Here is an 18,026-nt window from a genome sequence, read left to right on the forward strand (position 1 = left end):
GTGTGTTCTTAAATACATACAGAAAGTTCGTTTATTGTCGTCGTGTAACGCTGCGTCTTACATAGGCGAACAGTCGCGAACGCGAAGCGAACCGACGCGGCGCGGCGCGGCCGGCCCAAGGCGTTCGCGTTCGCAAAGAGATCGCCCACGTAGGACACTTCTATAGGTATCAAAGGATTAATTAAGACGCCGTGCCGCGCCGCTTAGCGTTAGCGTGTTGTTCGCCTACGTAGTATGCTGCGTTAGGCAATCCAACGTACATACTTATATAGCCGCAGCCTTATCGAATTGCACCAAAATCACTATGAATATATATATATGGTTCAAAATTTGGCTTGGCACCGACTTCAAACATATCAGTTGGTAACGCATATACTTAAACACGGAACCCTTAAAAGGATCATATTTTATTTCATCCTTTTTGAAGTCGGTTTAACTTTTTTTTTATAAAAGTTATTATTTTTCCATTTTTAGTTTTGACATTGTTAAGAGCGTGACGCATGAATGAAAAACATAATCATGTATAACTCTAAATTCGTAAACTTTATTAAATAATCAGAATTTTCCTCGAGTCCGTCTGGGAAATCATTCCTGTCACTAAATCCATTCTCCGCCCCGCCACTGTCCCAATCCCTCAAACCTCCCGATCACTCAACCTCACAGCACATCAACCCCTGATCACTGAACCCCTCGACCCTAAACCACCAACCCATAACCCCAGACCCCTTAACTCCTAACCCTAACCCCCAATCCCTTAACTACCAACCCCTCAGTCCCTGACCCATCAACTCACCTCCCCTCAACCCCCAAACCCCCCAAATACTAATACCCTAACCCGCACTTTACCTCTCACACCTACCCCTCACTTCTCAGTCTCTTTGGTTGTTTCCAACACTACCTACATCAAAAATCATAATACACATACGAGGGAAGTTCCACATTTCGTCCGTAGTCTTCATCATCAGTAGCCTTACCACGAGATTGACATTGATATATTCGCTATCGTGTGCGTAACTTACTGTTTTTGCATCTCGCTCGTACTGGAATATTAGTGTACAAAGTTACGAAGACGCTAGCGAATATTTAGTGTCAAACTCGTGGTTAGGCTACAGTTGCACTACATCAAATTGGTGGTTTTTGAGAGGAAATGCTTGAGTTACTTTAGAAAACACCGAAATCACCATACACGTGCCTTTAAAAATTGAGGAGTTCCCTCAATTCCTCACGGATTCCATCATTAGATCAAAACAAAAAATGTTACGAAAACACCTTGGAGGTAACTTCTTTCAAACAGAAAAAGAATTACTCAAATCGGATCATGGGTGCCGGAGTAATCACTGAAATCATTATCATCAAAACAATCATCATCATCAGCTCCACTTCATCAAATTGGTGGTTTTCGAGAGAAAATGCTCGAGTTTCTTAAGAAAACACCCAAATCACCATACATGTGCCTTCAAAAATTGAGGTTTAATGTGGGACCACCTTGGAGGTAGTTCCTTTCAAACACAAAAAGAATTGTTCAAGTCGGACCACGGGTCTCGGAGTAATCGCTGAACATCCTACATTAAAAAAATCATCATCACTATCATCAAAACAATCATCATCATCAGGTACACTTCATAAAATTGGTCGTTTTCGAGAGAAAATGCTCAAGTTGCTTATGAAAACACCCAAATCACCATACATGTGCCTTTAAAAATTGAGGACTTCCCTTAATTCCTCAGGGATCCCATCATCAGATCAGAACCAGATTAATATGGGACCAACTTGGAAGTAGCTCCTTTCGAACAAAAAAATAATTACTCAAATCGGACCACGGGTTTCGGAGTAATCGGTGAACATACATAAAAAAAAATAGCCACAACCGAATAAAGAACCTCTTCTTTCTATGAAATTGAAGTCGGTTAAAAATGTCATAACGCCGGCGGCCTGCTGAACGGATTACCTATACAACCTCACAGCCGCTCTGAAGTGTTGCCCTATTGTCGCACTGTGCGTGCGGCCATTATGGGGCCCACTAAATGAGTAGGCGAGTCACCACCTGTCTTACACAATGTTGACACTGATTGTCACGGCAGGTGTCCGCTAGTCTCCCCCCATAGCCCATTATCCAGTCCATCCAACATTCAAATCAATAGCCCATGACCTTAGTTCCCATCGCAGCACAAAAGTGCTGCACTGCAATAGTTTTGCACCTGGCGGGGACCATCTCCGGATGTATCACATTGTGTTAAAACTAACACGGGACTTAATCGCGTACAAACTTACGTTTATTTATGTTACGTTTATTAAATAGATAAGTCTGCGGTAGCCGAACATTTGCTACAGTCGGGACTAAACCACTGGATTGAGCTCCATAGTCCCAAAGTCCTCTCATCGGAACGTCTTTACCACAGCAGGAAGGTACGTGAAGCAATTGAAATCAAAAAACATCGAAATTTCAATCAAAATGAGGGACGGGATTTCGTCTTCGTGGAATCCAGTAATTAGCAAATGTAAGGGGGAAAAACATCCCACCACGTACCATCGGATGTCGTGAGTGTTGTGTGTAGGCAAAGTGACAACCCTAGCGTACAAGTTAATAATCAAGATCAAGTGCGGGTAGTTCGCAAAACCCGCGAGGCAAGAAGATGTTGATACAATGCCTCGCCAGTCTGCCTGTGACCACGAACGTAACGTCACGTTCGAAACGTCAGGCCATAAATAAACGTAAGTTAGTACGCGATTAAGTCCCGTGTTAGTTTTAAAATTATGAGTGACAATCGTGTTAGTTTAAATCAGTATATCACATTGTGCTTTCGGGGATGGTATCCGCCACGTGTATCCCTTGCTTTTAGATTAAATTATTGTCTTAAGCGCGCAGCGCAGAGGGCTGTTGGCTTCGGCCCCACGCACGCCTCCCAAAGGGTCCGGGACCCCATGGTCCCGAGATATGGAAAAGACATACAATTAATAATAATTAAGTATTTTTTTACTAGAAATAAATTATAATTATACTTACTATTTTTACTATATGTATAATAAAATCCCATTGTTCAATTAATTTGTATTAACGAGGGTTTAGAAACGAGCTAGTACTCAGGGTCTGATGACGAAGCCTGATGATGATGATGATGGTGAAGGTGGTCATGGGTACCAATCAAGGGTAATATAATATTATATGTACCAATTATTAAAATAAAGATATACGCTCACTTTGTATAATTTTGAATAGGTAATATAAGATTTACATTGTATAAAACTCGAATTGTATAATGTCAAAATGTCTCATTTGTTTTTAAATAACATTCAATATAGATAATTTCATATTGGACAAAAGTTAAATTTCATAAAAATTATACATATAGTCGAACGATCAAGAACCATATCAGTTAGTAGGTCTAAGAACATACATACTATATATATTATTTCCACCACTCAAACGGCACCCTCGCTTCGCTTGCGCAGTGGCGCGCTGTTTGTTGCAGCTCAACCTACGAGTAACACTCCTCCTAACTTCGCTCGTCGTCCTACCTAACGGAGACCTGCTTTAGTATAGAACAACCGACAGAAGCTACTAATTTAGTTTGTTACATGTATATATTATTGAAACCTCTATATTCTGACATGTCATCAAAAGGATTTGTAGTCAGCCATTTTTAGGGTTCCGTACCTAAAGGGTAAAAACGGGACCCCATTACTAAGAATCCTCTGTCCGTCTGTCTGTCACCAGGCTGTATCTCATAAATCGTGATAACTAGACAGTTGAAATTTTCACAGATGATGTATTTCTGTTGCCGCTATAACAACAAATACTAAAAAGTACGGAACCCTCGGTGCGCGAGTCCGACTCACACTTGGCCTGGTTTTTTTTAAGTTAGTACCTATAAAATGTCAGGTCATTTCAAATTTAGTTAGTGGTAATTTGTTATATTACTATACTATTATAATACTATAAAAACAAATACTTACAGTACTAGGATAAAAGTTTCTCAGTTGCAGTTTACACGCAACAGTATAGCGTTATACACGGCGCCCGCCGCACACAACGATAAATAAAAAACCTCGTCGCCGTTGAACGTGCGGAGACCAGCACACGTGCTACCTCTACAAGCTCTACCGCGGTACTGAGGAATTGAGGATGAGAACGCTCACGTATCGGTGATATTCGAGTAGTTTTCAAAAAATTGCCCAGAAAATATATTATAATTTCATAAATACTTATGTATATCAATCGTATAAGCAAACGTTGCAGATTGCTTGAGTATGAAAATGACCTGTTTCAAAGAGAACATTTAATACGTTTTACTTTGATTCTCTTTCTCAAAGGGATGTAGGAAAAATATCAAAGTACAGGATATTAGTAATACAAAATGTTCAACTTTTGCAGAGTAAATTTCTCAAAATTTACAAATAAGAGCTCACAATTCAATGCTTTACACGGTTTTTTGTAAACGACCATCAAATAAATTCAAACTAATTTAATATTGTCTTCGGTTACCGCGATAGTTACTCATGACTCATGAAATAAAACTATGAAAAAGGATTTTATCGTGTATATTAAATTTATAATACATCCCAAAAATGTGGAACGCTTCACGATAATGCGTGTCATCCTGTGTGTACGTGTTCGATTTTTGGGATGTATTATAAAATTCAATATACGCGATATAATCCGTTTTCATAGTTTTATTTAATTACTAATTTAATTAGTCCTTTTTCTAATATTTAAAATTATATTCCTAAAGACAAGAAGACGCTCTTACTAGAACAAGTACTCTTTGTTTCTAATAATGAGCGTAAAGTCCTGATTTTCATCGAGGAATATTATTAATTTTACAATATTTCGACTTTTATTTGTCGGAGCGTTCTTTAGAGTATTTTATTGACAAATGAAAAATACAAATATGATTTTTGCTAGCAATTCTGTGCTTTGTTTTTGAAGCTTGCTAGGTTATCTATGCATTGATATGCGAATAAGTGAAGCATAATAAATGCTTGTGTTAACAGGTTTACAGGTTCCTACCGGGTACCAGGTAGTCAGGTTACTACCTGCCTTTAATTTTGAAGCGTGTATATGACGCAGTGGTGCTGAATGACCGTGAAATATCACGGTATATTTATTGACAGTACAAATTAAATGGAAGCATATATAAAATGGAGCTTTGTGTTACTAGGGCTTCAAGCAGCAGGCGCTCGCGGTATCGACGGAGCCGGAGCACCAGTTCGAGCTGGCGCTCGCGCTCGGCGAGCTGGGCCGCGCGCGCGCGCTGGCCGAGGAGGCGGCGGCGGCCGAGGGCGTGCCGTCCCGCACCGCGGCCGCGCGCTGGGCGCGCCTCGGCACCGCCGCTGCCGCGCACGCTGACCAGCAGCTAACTAAGACCTGCTACCAGAAGGCGCAGGATTATAGTGCGCTGTTGCTCTTCGCCGCCAGTACTGGTAGGACTTCTTTCACATATTACTGCCGGTGTCGATCCACCCGTGCAATGCAATAAAACAACTATTCTATTCTATTCTTTTCTATACCCTCAGACATCTCACCATCTTCTCGTCATCACCAGAGAATTTAATACACGTGCTGTAAAACCTGTTATTTAGGTATTATGACTTGCTTGAACCAATTATTGAAATTACCTTTCTATTATTCGTAACAGACTACCATTTCTTATCTGTGGTCTCATGCGAGAGCTAGACAATTGCTAGGTTATCGATGCTCTCTCTCTCTCTCTCTCGGTTTGTGGCAGCGCCCAGCGGCCATTTTTTCTTTCAGTACGCTTTCGATTTGTTGCTATTCATCACATCATATTACTACAAGATATTGCGTTACCTCATATATAAATGTCGTAAAGTGAAACTAATATTCCTACAAAACAGGCTCTCATTTCAGTCGAACTATAATCACGTGTCCAAAGGCATGCTTTTTGAAGACATCTCGCTTCTCAAAGACGATAGATGTACAAAACATCTTCAGAAACTGAAACCTTTCTTGGACGATGCCGGACTCCTCAGGGTCGCCGGCAGAATAAATCGGGCCAACCTACCGTATGTTGCCAAGCATCAGATTCTGTTACCCAAGAAACACCATTTCACGAATCTTCTCATTGATTTCTATCATAAAACACACACATGTACATGTGGGAGCTCAAACTTTGCAGTTTGCCCTCGCACAGATCTACTGGACGGGATCCTGTGTGCTTGCGATGCTGTGCGTTATACGTACACGACGCTGCGTATTTTTATTCTTCATATGATTAAGTTAGGAGTCTGTGCGTGCCAAAGCGCTGATCGTGATATAACTTGTAGTACGTTGCTTCTGGAACGAAATATATGGAAAACTTGGCATAATTAATGGAAGACTTTTTTCAATTCGGATATGTACCTTATGGACCGAACTTATTTTTCATTAACCCTCCCCATCCCTCCCCCCATATGTGTCCTGCCACCTCCATTTTGGTCTTCCTCTGCCCCGAGGTCCATCCTGATGAAGCCAGTATGTGGCTAGTTCATTAATTCGGCCAACGTGAGGGCCCAGCCCCATTGAGCCCACTTATAGCTTTGCGACCTTCATGCCCACATCCACAATACCGGTTTTGGATCGCAGTGCGGTGTTTATATGTAATATGCTCGGTTGGTCGGTTCTACGAACATCCAGCATGCTGCGTTCCATTGCTCTCTGACAAACCTTGAGTCTGGACTTTTCAGTTTCAGCAATGAGGATATAATAAGATAGAGCAGTACTGTCATAGTAAATTTTGTAACCACTGTAAATTCACTGCCATCTATCGACATACTTTAAAACTAAAAATTAAGATTTATAAAAATACGTTAAAATGTATTTAAATATGTATAAATGATTTTTTTATTTGCATTAATGATTCTTATATGATTTTGACCCATGTTCTTTCACTGGTATGCGTTAAAATTATAAATAACAAACGAAACAGTCAACGCCCTCTATACGAGAGTAGGCCAAAACTAGTGGCGCCATCTGATCGAGAATCAAATTTTCGTGATTTTCGAGGCACGTTTTTTCCTTAGACTGTATCCATCTATTACAGAGTTATATCTATCTTTGGTTTCAGTTTAAGACAATGTTTATGAATAGGTAGGATAGACATTCCGACCAGTTTATTTGACAAATAATATCTGAATTTATACCAAATTGACCTGAATATCTATTCAGGTGCAGAATTTCTTAAAAAACAAGCGCCCGTGTTGTCATCACGGTTTATGAGATTAAGCCTGGTGACAGACAGACGGACAGTGGAGTCTTAGTAATAGAGTCCCGTTTTTACCCTTTGGGTACGGAATTCTAAAAAGTAACCACGGAACCATATACATTAGACACACGTGGGAACTTTTGAAATGTTTACGTTTCCCATTCGTAGAGAGTGTCCTAACAGCAAAATCCAACCATATATAGATATAACTCCGTAATAGATGGATACAGTCTCAGAAAAAGACGTGCCTAGAAAATCAAGAAAATTTGATTCTCGTTCAGAGGGCGCTACTAGCTTTGGCCTACTGTCGTATAGATGGCGTTAACGGTATCGTTGTTATTTAACAATTTTAACGCATATCAATGAAAGAACATGGGTCAAAATCATAATAGTATTTTATACAATCGTGATATAATAGAGAGCTTTTCAGTCGAGTACCGTGTTTAAGCAACGAAGCTTGCTGAGTTGCTTAACTAAGGTACGAGATTGAAAAGCTTGATTATATCACTATTGTATACAATACTTTTTCTACGAGACAAAAAAAAATTATACTTTTAACTAGTAGAATCATACCACCAAACCAAACCAAAACCAAAAGCACCTATACAGCTAAGATACGTGAGCTGCCGCAGCCCGCGATACCTTCATACTCGTGTGCGCCCCGGCCGCGGCCGCCGCGGGCCCGGCGCCCCCGGCGGGTTGGTCAACGACACCTCCTCGTAACTCATGAGGCCCTGGTACCTGCTCCGCGCTAAATTCAATTTTAAGACTGTTTTTTTCTCGATTTTGGCCACCGTAGCCTATGGAGACTAACAAGCAACGGTAAGCGGTTTTCGTAGGGTATGAATGTTGCTATATAAAGGGTGTCACATGCACGTTTCTGACTTATGAAGCAATTGTTTCTACTACAACATAAAATAAAATGTTTTGAATCGAGTCTCCTTAAACAAAAAATAATTTATCAAAATGTATGAAGTTCCATTTTCAAAATTTTTATAATTGACTAAACCGTATCGATAAAATTCTTATGCTTGAGTCGGAAGTGCCATAGACTATACAACGTTGCAAAGAGTAAGGTTGTAGTGTTGCGTGTGAAGTTGTAATACACAGATTATACTCGACGAGTAGAAAAAAATAATTAATGAAATTAAAAAAAATCATTTATCCATATTTAAATACATTTTAACGTATTTTTATAAATCTTCATTTTTAGTTTTAAAGTGTGTCGACAGATGGCAGTGAATTTTCTGTGGTTACAAAATTTACTATGACAGTACCGCTCTAGTATAAGTTACTCTATGATCCAACTATCTATATCTCTTTCGCACATTACTTTTCATATGTATGTGGTGGTCGAAAATCGTGCGTTTACCCTCGGGTTGTGCTTTAGGTATCAATTTCGGTCAGGGTCCGTTTCATACAGACAAGTGGTTAATAAGGATATTCGCTGACTTTAAAAATGTTTGACGAGGGTGTATTTTGAAAATGGCATAAAATCGTTAAATGAAGGAGTTTAATAATAAATACTTACAATACTTCGTTTTAAAGAACATATTAACAATTTACTTAAATAAAACAAAATTGGGCGATATGATGAGTATTTATTGAGAAAAGTTATCTTAAAAAAGAAAAAAACGTTAAATGCTTAAAAATTTGCATCTTTGGTGACAGATTGCACAAAAACTATTAGTGATAGCACTGTAGTGTGTATAAGAGATAAATAGCAAATTTATTAATGATCACTTCGTTCCACACTTTTTCTGTATCCTGAACGGTTTCCTTAAAATTTGAGAAAAACCGCGTTTCGGGCCCTTTGCGGGGGTGTGGGGGGGTGACGCAGAGGGGGGAGGGATGGGGAGGGTTGATGAAAAATAACTTCGGTCCATAACGTACATATCCCAATTAAAAAAAGTCTTCCATTAATTATGCCGTAATTTTAGCTAATTTCCCTCAGCTATTGCTCTTGTGATATTAATTATAACGAATTAGATTATTTCCATTGAGTTTAATTTTTAAATTAATAGCTTATAATATTTACATTGCTTCCCCTCTCTCACAGTACACTTGGGCAGCGCCGGCAGATAGTAAACACGTCTCAATAATTGGTTCAAGCAAGGCATAATACCTAAATAGAACCTTTTTACCCCTGAAAGGAATAAAACGGATATTTAGGTTTCTGCCGTAGCTTGAACCAATACTTCAGGACCTTGCCGGCTGAAGTGGACGTACTGAAAAAGAAAATGGCCTCTGGGCGCTGCCACAAACCGAGAGAGAGAGCGCGATAACCTAGCATTTGTCTCGCTCTCGCATGATACCACAAATAAGAAATGATAGTCTGTTACGAATCGAAAGGTAATCTTAATTATTGATTCAAGCTACGGCTAAGACCTAAATAATCGTTATATTCCTTTCAGGGGTAAAACAGTTCCTTTTATTGCATAATATATAAGTTTCATAAATGCGCGCCTTTGACACACACAATACTTTGATAGTAATTACATTTTGTTGGTTTCCACACTATAAGTATATCGCTTCCTATGCTCTAATCTATGCCTATGCTATAATCGTTGCATATGTTCCAGCCGACGAAGCACTGCTGGAGGAGGTGGCGACACTGTCGGCGGCGAGCGGCGACGACAACATCGCGTTCGCCGCCAACTTCACGCTGAACCGCCTCGACGCCTGCCTGCAGCTGCTCATCGCCCGGCGGCGCCTGCCCGAGGCCGCCTTCTTCGCCAGGTAAGACCTAGGATGTTGACAATTGGGTAGGTAAAGTTTTTTGAAGATAGGCAAATTATGTTTTCATCCGATAGTATTCGTCATAACGATCACGGAAATGCAGCTCTTTTATTTTTATTTCGTATTATTTATTAAATATATTTTTTTAAGTGCCCGAGATGACGTTTGTGAAATTTAATAGCAGATCAGGCACTAATGCCTGTGTACGTGATTTAATTGATGAGATAGAAAAAAAACGATGTCAACTGTCAGTGTCACTTAGCTGTCATTGCCGAAAAATAACAGACATAACGGCCCAACCCTTTCTGTTACTGTTATGGTTATCATTAATATTTTTGACGACCTCAGCTCAGCACGACCCAAGGACTTCTGATTTCCCACGACATCTGCGAGTATTTGGACAAATATTGAATCTACTTTCGACAACTTGGCACTGCTTATTGGACAACGTTTTCTTCCCTTACGACGACCCGACCCCTGCGCTGACCCTTGGACTGAGTTTTGCAAGAAGGATGAGCGAGTTTATGCAAGCAAATTCTACAAACTTGACCCACATGGACCTAGTTATGATTTTAAATTATTATCATAACAGTGATAAGCACAATGCCGCCGAAATTAGAGGGCCCTCCTGTACGTATCCGTGAAATACATACATTAAACATTTTGTTATTAACATTTTTCGGCAATGACAGCTAAGTGACACTGACAGGTGACATCGTTTTTTTTTCTATCTCATCAATTAAATCACGTGCACAGGCATTAGTGCCTGATCTGCTATTAAATTTCACAAACGTCATCTCGGTCACTTAAAAAAATATATTTAATAAATAAAACGAAATAAAAATAAAAGAGCTGCATTTCCGTGATCGTTATGACGAATACTATCGGATAAAAACATAATTTGCCTATCTTCAAAAAACTTTACCTACCCAATTTTTTAGAACTGTTTAAATTTTGTAGATAGTCACGTAATTATTACAAAAAAAATACCTAAGGTACAGGGGGGCAATTTCGACTGGTAAGTTATAAAGTGCAACTGATATCCTTCATACTGTAGATTAGTTATCTTGGTTTAATTTTTTCAGACTCACATTCAAAAATGTTGGTTGGGTCTGTATACTTTAAAATGAGCATTTTATATAAAAAGGCAAAAATAGTTGTAATTATCCGGTCGAGGGGCAATTACAATTATGTATTCCAGGGACCGGACAACCCTTTCCGCGATAAAACCCTTTCAATGGGCGTCCCTTAAACACGGCTAACACATTGAAAGACTTTCCCTTTTGAACTGCAAGCCCATTCATACCCCTACCTTTGACTAACCCCTACCGAAAAGCTAACCAAAAATAAGGCTAGCCCTTAATAAGGGTTACCCTTATCTTTGAGCGCTTTTTATAAAGGTTTCCCTTTGCGTGAAAGAGACAGGATTAGTATATATCTACGCTAGTGTATTAAAAGGAAAGAAAATACGTGACTAGTCAAAGAACGCCGCCGCCGCCGCCGACGATCGCTCGGATTCGAAGTAATATGTGCTTTATGAACAAGGTAGACGACTTAAATTAGCACGCTTATATGCTAAAAGGGAAGCCCTTTATAAGGCTAACCCTTATAAGCAATATGCAAGGTGTTGGTGAGCGGAAGATAAGGGTTTTGTAAGGGTATTTGGGCTACCGATTACTCAAATGTGTTAGATTTATATAAAGGTTTTTAAAAGCAAAATGAAAGGGTTTCGTCTGGCAAAGGGTATAGTGAGTTACGCCTTATGCAATATAAAACCCTGATAAGGGATAGCGGGCCGGTCCCTGATGTATTCACAATAAGTTTCATTACAGTGAACTTGCACGGCTAAACCTGAGCTCTTGTGGTTAATTATGGCGTAAGGGATCTATATTGAACCCGTTTATTTATGTAGCTACGTTTATTTCTGCAAAAAAGACTTAATAGATTTAAACGGGGTAACTTTTAACTGGTCTCCATAGTAAGTAGTGATGGGACTCGTGTCTATTAGAATTAATCGATAATGTGTCTACAGGTTCACATATTTTTTTAAATACAGTCAAATAAGCTATATTTGACTGTATTTAAAATTAATTATTTTATACCATGTATGAAATAAAGCACCAGAAGATTAATAGAGAAACGTAGACAGCAGTTATTTTTAGACACAATTTCTATTTTAAAGCCCGTATAAAACTATAAAGAGTAGGTAATTTGATTGTGACGTCACATGCTAGTGTTTCATATAAACTCCATAGTAGCAAAATCGTTTTGACAGTTCGAAAAAAGAAACTGATATGACTAGTAGTCAAATACCCTATTAGAATTATATGCCAATGACCGAACCTTTTTTGCAGGTAGTAGCACGTGCGGTTTTACTGACTATTTAGACAAAGAGTTAGCCGTAAGAACTACTATACATACTATGTAACAATCGCCGCGCTATCTGGTAAGAGCTATATTGTAAAGTCTTTTCGTCGCAGTTTTATTTTAATAAACAACTGGTTAAAAACTGTATATAATATGTGAATCAGCTTGCAACATGCACTTATGTAGAACGTAAGTAATTAAGTAACTTTGAAAGTAATTAAGTACCTTCTTATTTAAAACAAAATTGTTAACTATACTTTATCACGTCTATATCCGCTAAATTCCAAATTACCTCTCACTGATAATCACCTTTTTGCCAAAAAACTAAGCGTGATAAGCTTCTTATAACGTAAATATCATTAATACACGTTAACGCAATTAAATAAAAACCAATTTAGTACTTAAATCTCACCAAAATATTGAAATTTTGTTAATAATCGGTTTTACTCACCAAAATGAGTAAATACGAGTATTTACTGTATGCTTTGAGTAAATACCGAGTAAATACTCAGTATTTACTCACCCCTACCCATCTCTAGTTTTCACCATCATAATCTAACAATGACAACGATTAATTTCATATACATATTACACTATGTATACATTCAATTTGACGCGGGATGCATACTAGTTTTTTTTTCTCTAGCCTAATTTAGTGTCCCACTGCTGGGCAAAGGCGTCCCCTCGCTTCCTCCACTCAACCCTGTCGTTTGTAGTTTCCCGCCAATCCGGATAAAATGCGTCCAAGTCGTCCCGCCATCTCCTTTTCGGCCTACCTGCACCCCGGCCAGCACTAGTTATGGCGTTCCATGGGTCCCACTCGGTAACCATTTTGGCCCACCTTTCAGGTTACATGCGGCAGACATACCCAGCCCAGTCCCACTTAAGCTTAGCGGTATAACTAACTAATACTAAAATAAATAAAATAAAAATATAGTCCTGTACAGTGCCAGCATTTTTAAATGAGGTATTTGCATCGATAACAATCTTGAATCGTGTACATCACTAGTGTTTGTTTAATTTCATATAAAATATGGAGGGGTAATTTCAACTAAAAATTAGCCGCCATCTCAATTTTAGCGGGGTTATTTACTTATTTAAACTATCGCCAAATTACTATTGAAACATAAATTACATTACATTCAGTGACATACAAACATAGAATAAGCTATAAATATGGGATTCACCTTTGAAAAACTTAAAAACTAAAAAGACCCATTAAAAACCAATATTTTTATAGAATATTTGAAGAGTCAACTCGCACGTGCTCACAACGGATTTCGTCAAAAACAAAGTGGCCACGTAACTCAGAAAGCATTCGGTCTATTAACACCATCTGTGGTGAAATTATGAACAATCTTTTCCGCTATCTGGACATATATGGCACTCTAGTTAAAAATGTAAAACGTGGAAGATATTTCGATTAGTTGAAATTTCCCGCAGTCGAAATTGTCCCCCTGTACCTTATTTAAAAAAAATATTTATTAATTATTAATATAAAATCGAGTTTACTTTAGTGTTTAAAATTTCGAGCCTGAACGCTCCAACCTGTCACGTGATCTTGATGACGACACGATGTGATAAATAAACTAACTGCTGTTAAACTGTCAGTCATAGCGTAGATCAAAAGCTGTAGTATTTAATTTCTCTCTTTCTAAAAGTTATAAGCTAAACAATGAATAACATTTTCTCATGTACCATGACCTATGTTTTTTAATACATTTGCGAAAAAATCACAATAAAACAAATATTTGTTACATGAGGCATGAGTATTACACTGACAGTTACGAATTTTGCCTTTAACTTGAATGATGTTGTTAATTCGGCACTATACATATATTACGTTCAGCGATGATAAATACATTGCCGAAAATATTCACAATAACTGATTTCATACAAAAACACTTTCGGCTACAATTTAAGGTGGTTCGATTTTCATACAAAATTCAGTCTGCTTTAATTAAGGCACTACACACTATTACTACACAAATATTTGCTCATTTATCTACTTTCGAATATTCGTTTGCGCTAAATTAATAGAAAAACTTTGTTTCATACAGAAATCATACATAAATCAACGTAATTTTTTCATCAATTTTACGTATGTGTGTGTCACAAATGTCGTGTACAAATACGTTGCGTGCGGCGTTGCCGCTCTATGACGTTGGCGACGTTGCCTGGCCGACCTGGCAGGATTTGCAGTGCCGTCATGTTTAGTGCATTTTTATTTGACAGTGTTGACACTGACACATAGGGTCATGTTTATTGTGACTTATCAACATGGATACCTACATCTATGCTTATCAATTTGTTTGTATAAATTGAAAATGATAGCAACGTCTAAATCAAGTTACAAAAATCATCGGTGTTCTGGTCCGCGAAAATCCAGAAAAATTCAAACTCAATTGAAGCGGAATTCATGATGGTGAAGTTTCGTAAGGTGGGTACAGTTTCATTCCTTCATTGTACATTGTAATTTTCTCGTGCCGATCTTTTTAGAAAATAATTCTCACTTCTTCCGTAATGGTAGATATAAGCAGTGAACAATACCTATATAATGTAATTATTACTGTTTTGGTTGCCGAATAGTCAATGTGTCACTAACTCTAGGTTTTTTTAGGTATTGTGCAAAATGAAGAGGCATTCTTGGAAATAAAATGTTTTCCTTCATTAGCCAGAAAAAATCAGGACATCCTCACTGCAATAAAGGAAAATAAAACATTTCCTGGGGATGAAAATTATGGAATTTTGTCTATGAATGAAAAACACAATTATTACTAGGTAAGTAAATGATGAACTTTATTAGAATCCATATTGTTGCATCATCTTTCTTCCTATAACATTAGAGATTTTGTGCTATCATGATATTATTTTTCTTTCAGGTACAGGGACAACTACGGATAACAAATATGAAAAAATGTTATTTCATTTGTTGTGTGAATCCATCTACACCAACAAGACATCCACTGCTGGACATAGGCCTCCCCAGGGATCTCCACAACGACTGGTCTTGCAAGACCGGCCAAAATATCGAGAAATAAATAATATAAATAAACATGATAAATATCCCGTTTTCTACAATAGTTATAATTAGAAGGCCATGCAATGTTGTTACTCACTGTACCTACTTGAATCCAAAAAAAAATATATAAAAAAAGTTTTAATTTTATTTTACAATTACTACTTTATTACTAGTACATTACGATACAAGTGCGAAAAGTAGGAAATTGGCAACGAGTGGCGATAAATTGAAACACGACCGAAGGAAGTGTTTTAATCGACACGAGTTGCGAATTACCTTTTCGCACGTGTATTGTACAACGTTTTACAGTACATAATTATGGCCCTTTACATTTTCGACATATGCACGTATTGTACTAATTACCGCACTAGGGCGGTAACGTATATGTAGCACCATATGTACTAAAAAGTATTTTACAGTACATATGGTGCAACTTTCTCGCCCTAGTGCGTAAAGAGCACTTTTCATGCATATGTCGAAAGTTTAAAGGGCCATATGTACTGTAAAACGTTGTACGATACACGTGCGAATAGGTAATTCGCAACTCGTGTCGATTTAAAACACTCTCTGCGGTCGTGTTTTAATCTGTCGCCACTCGTTTCGAATTTTCTCTTTTCCGCACTTGTATCGTAAATAAATATTTCAAACTGCAAGGGTACGATGATAGATCTCAATTCAATATAATTTTGCAACATTTGGCATTATTAGGTTATAAATTGTATGGAGATGAAATCTATCATCGTACGCTTCCAGTTTGAAAAATACTATAGAGGCTGGGCAGTAAGGGATTGCTTTACTTGTAGAACTATATTTAGCGCTTTAAAAAAAACTGATACCTGACACTTACAAACCTGGACTTCCTTGGGCTAGTGCTACTAAGAATCGTCAGTATTCTCCATCCTTTCTGAGTTGGAAGAACCCAAAAAGGTGAGATTTGTGAAAGTCAGGTTTTCAATATATGTGGCGTTTTCAACCAAACGGGTACCTACTTATTGTTGTCATAATTCCATAAAGCTTCAAAATGAAATCAACTTAATCGACAACCGACAATGTGGTACCTTTTAGTTCAAAACGTCACATATTTTTATAAAACGTTATAAACTAATTTATTAATAATACTGAATATCTGGGAGAAAAAGGAAACATAAGTAAAAACTCAAAAACGCTCGTTTTCCCAGAGATAAGACCTAGCTAGATCGAACCCCTTACAGCAAATTTCATCGAAATCGTTAGAGCCGTTTCCGATATCACTGAAATATATTTCGGTTATATCGGAATCGGACAAGAATTCGAAGAATAAAAGGTATAAGAAACATAAGATAACACAAAAAGGACAAAAAAAGTACCCCTGACGTACCAGTCTCGAACCCGAATCCTCTTGCACGTATTTCCACGAACATACCGCAACGCCATTGCAGCATACTTACACTGCATGAAATTGTCTACTACAAGCATCACGGAAACACTGTTTGCATGTGTGAGTAATAGTAGGAAATAGCATGACAGAAACACTCTGTCGACTTTAAAAGTGTTTTTTGCACTAATGAAGTATTCAATGTTTATTATAATAGTTCAGTATTTATGTAAAGAGTGCGCTAAACATACTTTTAAGTATACAGATACCAACACTATTCCACAAAAAAATTAAACCTGAAAATTTGCGAAAGTGACGCCATCTAGCGGGGTTTAAGCTTTGGGTAACCTAGTCGAACCACCTTAAGATGAATTATTTTGATGCAACTAAATTTTGAGTGCAAATAGCGGGCGCCGGTTAAACTTTTTAAATTTTCTTTTTTCTGTTTCTGACAGCCAACGTACCAATGATAGTTCCATTTTATTGTTCCATTCAGCCAAATAATTAAAAATATTTTAGCGAAATATCGTATTATATAATATAACATTTTATTTGTTTAATAACAAATAAATAAATACTTTATATCAAGTAATAATATTTTTTGTACGTGAAATGTCTAGTGGCGAAACAAAACATACAACATCCAAACTCTTTGGTGGTGACGTATGGATTACGGTCAAGTTTGACAACTTGTCTGTGGGTGTTTCTCACACCGTGACGTAACGCGCTCCTATTGGCGTTTGCACTCACTTGATACTGGGCATTATTTTAAATATTTTTGATTATTATTAATTAATTTGTTACGTTACGCATATTTACACTTACAAAATATGATTTTCACCATTCTAATATACCCTGCTATGGTAAAACCATAATGTTATATATTCGCGATTCATGTCCATATCCTTATTCATAATGACGACAACATCACATTCGCCATTAACACCGCGCTCAATCGCCTTGACGCCTTATTTTTCAATCCACTCTCCACCAATGTAATACTTACTAAACGGACCGTAATATTTTGTTATCAGAAGTATACGTACAATGAAAACAATCTGTTTTATTTACAGTAAAATGTCAAAAATTGTATAAGCTCTGGAAATCTCAGTGCTAAATTTGTTGTGTTTTTGTTGCAGATCATACATTCCTTCAAAGATGGTCGAGGTGGTGAAACTGTGGCGCGAGTCTGTCGGCGCCATCAACAAACGATCCGGACAGTCACTCGCTGATCCCGACAACTACGACAACTTGTTCCCTGAATTTGCGGTTAGTAACCTACCTACTAGTTCTTACTAATTTACATTTAAAAAGTGTGCATACTGTAAAATGTGTATATATT

General features: G+C 37.8%; 1 protein-coding gene across 2 annotated transcripts in view; it reads left to right on the plus strand.

Annotated features, from left to right (window-relative positions):
• LOC134754184 (coatomer subunit beta') overlaps nt 1-18,026 on the plus strand; it is a 48,310-nt gene that overhangs the window by 16,051 nt on the left and 14,233 nt on the right. For both annotated transcript variants that reach the window (XM_063690317.1, XM_063690316.1), the window contains 3 exons: nt 5,160-5,421; nt 9,785-9,941; nt 17,824-17,953. In XM_063690317.1, the coding sequence (XP_063546387.1) occupies nt 5,160-5,421; nt 9,785-9,941; nt 17,824-17,953 (549 nt within the window). The remainder of the gene's footprint in view (nt 1-5,159; nt 5,422-9,784; nt 9,942-17,823; nt 17,954-18,026) is intronic.

The sequence above is a fragment of the Cydia strobilella genome, chromosome Z, assembly GCF_947568885.1.
Source record: "Cydia strobilella chromosome Z, ilCydStro3.1, whole genome shotgun sequence".
Taxonomy (NCBI): domain Eukaryota; kingdom Metazoa; phylum Arthropoda; class Insecta; order Lepidoptera; family Tortricidae; genus Cydia; species Cydia strobilella.